The sequence below is a fragment of the Desmodus rotundus genome, chromosome 7 (genome assembly GCF_022682495.2).
Source record: "Desmodus rotundus isolate HL8 chromosome 7, HLdesRot8A.1, whole genome shotgun sequence".
Lineage (NCBI taxonomy): Eukaryota > Metazoa > Chordata > Mammalia > Chiroptera > Phyllostomidae > Desmodus > Desmodus rotundus.
In genome coordinates, this window is record NC_071393.1 from 105,304,062 (window position 1) to 105,308,306 (window position 4,245).

General features: G+C 51.0%; 1 protein-coding gene across 1 annotated transcript; it reads left to right on the plus strand.

Moving 5' to 3' along the window:
- Window positions 1–1,258: 1,258 nt before the first annotated feature.
- LOC128781453 (leucine-rich repeat-containing protein 37A2-like) lies at window positions 1,259–3,916 on the plus strand. Its single transcript, XM_053929181.1, is given in 2 exon segments — window positions 1,259–2,578; window positions 2,581–3,916. Coding segments are annotated over 2 exon segments (2,391 nt in total). The 5' UTR covers window positions 1,259–1,276; the 3' UTR covers window positions 3,670–3,916.
- The last annotated feature ends 329 nt before the right edge of the window (window positions 3,917–4,245 follow it).

Sequence of the window (4,245 nt, forward strand, 5' to 3'; positions counted from 1 at the left end):
CTCCCCACCTTCTTTAACACCCCACCCCCATCGCACTGTGTCTGGGTGGCTAGAGTCTGGGGCCACCCAGGTGTGCAGCCCAAATCCTGCCTCACTGTAAGGGGAAAGGTGGCTCAGCGAGAACTAGTTGTCCCCTCTGCAGGAGAAAAGGACCGCTTGGTCCCTGGTGACTTTGGGAAAAAGGCTAACTCTTTCCCAATCACTGTGAACCCAAGTCTAATAAAGGTTCACTAAAGGAAGTTTAGAAACTGAGATGGGGGAGGGGTGCTTTGTTGTTAAGGGACACATGCATGACATGGTGGCCAATTGTGACCCAGCTGCAAATTGTGACACAGCTGCCAATTGCTGGCACTTGCTCAGCAGGTGGTGCTGGCATCCCACTTATCTGGGTCACTCCCTGTGCCCCACTAGCCTTTGTGGCTTATTGTGTCTCGGACCTGTCCCTGTCATGTCCAGGCTGCCCGTCTGGGCCTCACGGCTCCTTTTCACATGGCAGCTGTTGTGGCTGCTGGTCCAGGCAGCTCCAGCTCCCCCTGGAGCCCTGGACCCTTTCCTGCTGACCTCCGTTACCCCAGGGCCCACTGAGCCCTGGCCTTTGGATCAGCAAACACCCCCGATGAATTCATTCTTGGCTGAAGACTTCAAGTCGCTATTATTAAATCCAGAATCCTCGGGTCTTCCTGCAGCTGTCCCTGAGGAAATAGAGGTTTTTCCAACCCTTCCGAAGGCCCCAGGTCATCAACCAGAAGACCCTGAAGCCAGAGAACCTTCAACCCAGGAGGACACCTCAGCTCAGTCTGCACTGTCCCCTGAGTTGGATCAATCTGGGCAGGTTTTTGATGGGTTGTTTGATGAGCGTCCAGCCTCCTCTGAAAATGTTGACTTTTCAGGCAAAGAGAAGAGCTCAGTCCTGCCGCAACTACTTCTTGCTGGTGTAGAACCTCCTTCAGGCCAGCCGAAGGGTCCAGCTCAACTTCCAAAACCATCTATAAACCATGAGGTGACAGTCTCACCTCTAGATTTGGATGAAGCTCAGCATCCAGTGTTGCCGTACCTGAACACTAAAAATGTGGATGTTGGGGTTTTGATAACACCAAAGCACCCTAGGAAGACTGCACCATCTGACACTGAGAAGGAGGCCTCAGCTGCAAAATCTACCGAAATGGTCCAACTTCCCATTCAGCTGGGTGTCTCTCCAAAGGCTCCTGAGAAGACAGAATTGTCTTCATTCCAGCAGGAGATCCTAAGGGCTCAGCCTACTTCAAAGTGTGATGCTATGTCCCTGCAGCAGACTATAGCTCCTGCACATCACCCCGAGGAGAATTATCCACATTCAGTACCAATTCAGGATGAGACACCAACCTACACTGACTTTACAGTTCCACCTTTGAATTCCATGCTCTGCATAACACCAGAACCTAGTGTGGAGGCTGGAAATTCTACAGCCCTGCCACACACTGAAAGTGCTTCAGTGAACAACCCTGAAGGGACTTTTCCACATCCAGAGCCCATTCAGGCTCAGCAACCAACCTTCTCTGATGTCACAGTTCCACCTTTGGACCTCGTGCTCACCATAACACTAGAACCTACTGTGGAGGCTAAACATCATACAACCCTCAAGAAGAATACATTCCTTCCACAGCAGCCAGAGGTGACATTTCCACATCCAGAGCCTGTTCAACCTCAGCAACCAACCTTCTCTGGAGTCACAGTTCCACCTTTGGACTTGGAGGTCACAATAACACCAGAACCTACTGCGGAGGCTGAACATCCCATACCCCTATGGCAAACTGCAGCTCCTCCAAGGCCTCCTCAAGTGACATTTCCACATCCAGAGCCTGCTCAGGCTCAGCAACAGATATTCTCTGATGTCAGAGTTCCACCTTTGGTGCTGGAGCTCACCATAAGAGGACAAAGTGCTGTGGAGGCTGAACATCACAGAACCCTGAAGAGGACCACAGCTCCTCCAAAGCAGCCAGAGGTGACATTTCGACACCCAGAGCCTGTTCACGCTCAGCAAACCACCTTCTCTGATGTCAGAGTTCCACCTTTGGACCTGGAGCTCACTGTAACTCCAGAACCTACTGTGGAGGCTGAACATGCTAGAGCCCTGCAGCAGACTAAAGCTCCTCCAAAGCACCCTCTGGTGACATTTCTCGTTCAAGGTCAGCCGCCAACCTTAACTGAAGTCAGAGGTCATGCTTCAGAGTTGGAGTTTCTCAGAACTCAGCAACCAGAGGCATCTGAGTCAGGTGCCCCAGTGAAGGAACAGAATGCCATCATCAACATCTGCCAGCTCTGTAGCTGCAAGAACGAGACGCTGTCGTGTGCTGGGCTCAGCCCAGAGCAGAGGCTCCACAGAGTGCCTGTGCTCTACCCCCCCACACACAACGGCTCCTTCACCATCTTAAATTTCAAAGGCAACTCAATTTCTTACATCGATAAAGATACGTGGGAGTCATACCGCTGGGTGGAGAAACTGATCCTCAGTGAAAATGATTTGAGAGAACTGCATAGGGATTCATTCGAAGGCCTGCTCTCCCTCCAGTATTTAGACTTATCCTCCAATAAAATCCAAATTACCAAAAGGAAGAGGCATTTGAATCCATGCCTTTTTTGCAACATATAAATCTCCATAACAATTTAATCACTGATGTGAGATTTGGAACGTTCCAGGCCTGGCATGGAATGCAGTTTTTACACAAGTTAATTCTCAGTCACAATCCGCTGACCACTGTGGAGGATTCGTATCTTTTTAAATTGCCAGCGTTGAGATATTTAGACATGGGAACAACACAGGTGTCCCTCACAACAGTTGAGAGCATCCTCCTGATGGCCCTGAAATTGCGGACACTGATCCTACCCAGCCATGTGGCCTGCTGCCTCTGCCAGTTCAAAGGCAGTATGGAGGCTGTGAGCAAGACGGTCAAACTGAACTGCGACAGTGACTGTCTGACCCGCGCACAGTGCGATGAAGAACTGTACTTGGGGAACGCAGAGGGCTCTTTCATGAAAGTTCTACAGGCGCGGGAGAAGCGCAACAGAACGGAGCTGACCTTTGAGCCTGAGAGGGCGTCCCCTGGCGAAGAGAAGGGCGGCGGCTTGTCAGCCTTCATGAACCTCCTGATGAAGCTTCTCACCGAACAAGAGGAGGTTAAGGTTTCCAAGGCAGACTGGGACGCGGATCGCTGGGGCAACCAGAGGACTGAGGCCCAGGGTGAAGAGGAGGCGCAGGAGTCACGTGAGCTCAGGGCCCAAGTGCCAGGCTCCAGGTACCAGAACAAACTCATCTTGGCAGCTCCTGTGATCGCAGTAGCGACTATTTTCATGGTCATTTTCTGTCTCATGGCCATGTGTCAGAGAAGACCAGCGGAGGAAGGTCAGGAAGGAGGGGGCTTTTTCTCACTTCTTGGCCATAAGAGGCGCTCAGCAGAACACGAGATGGAGGAGGGCGTTTTCCACAGAAGGTGGCCGCTTTGGCTGTGGGACATGTATTGGCCCCTCAACGCCACGCACAAGAGAGATGTGGAACAGAAGCTGCAGCACCAAGTGTCTGACGAGGGTGAGCTTCTGGAGAAAATGGAGAAGGGTGAAGCCTCCACGTCAACGGCCAAGGCTGCTACATCGGACTCGGCTGCTGAGGACACAGCTGAAGAGAGCGATGCCTGACACCGCCCCCCTGTGACCCCATCCTCAGGTCACCTGCCAGTTGGGACTGGAAGTGTTGTGTCAGCGTTGCTGATCAAATACATTATTTTCTTCCCATTAATCCGTGTCGTAAATTCATGACCCACTCCACCATGAGGTGAGCAAGGAACATGTGAACAGGTCAGTATTTATATACAAATCACTGTGGCTATGGGGAAGGAAAGCAGGGCTGAAGGTGGAATCCCTGAGGTAGCCAGTCATTCTTCAGAGGGAGTGCGGTCAGACATGAGAGACTCTTACCAATGTACATCAGTGGGGCGTGAGCTGCAGGATCCTATCATTGCTGTCTACCTGGCAAATCTCCAAAGCCAGAATTCAGTGGAAAAGCATGGAATCCTTTATACAATGGCAAGTTTGTGCCTAAAGTATTGGGGAACCAGTAAGGGGAAGAAAGAGTGTCACATAAAATAGCTACTTGAATATTTGTCATAAAGCCCCGAGGCTGAAGAACTGAAAATATCACAGGAACAAAAATTGTTCACAGTGCAGATGATTATCTCCAAGGGCTTTGGAAATAATGGCAATTTTCTGCCTCAA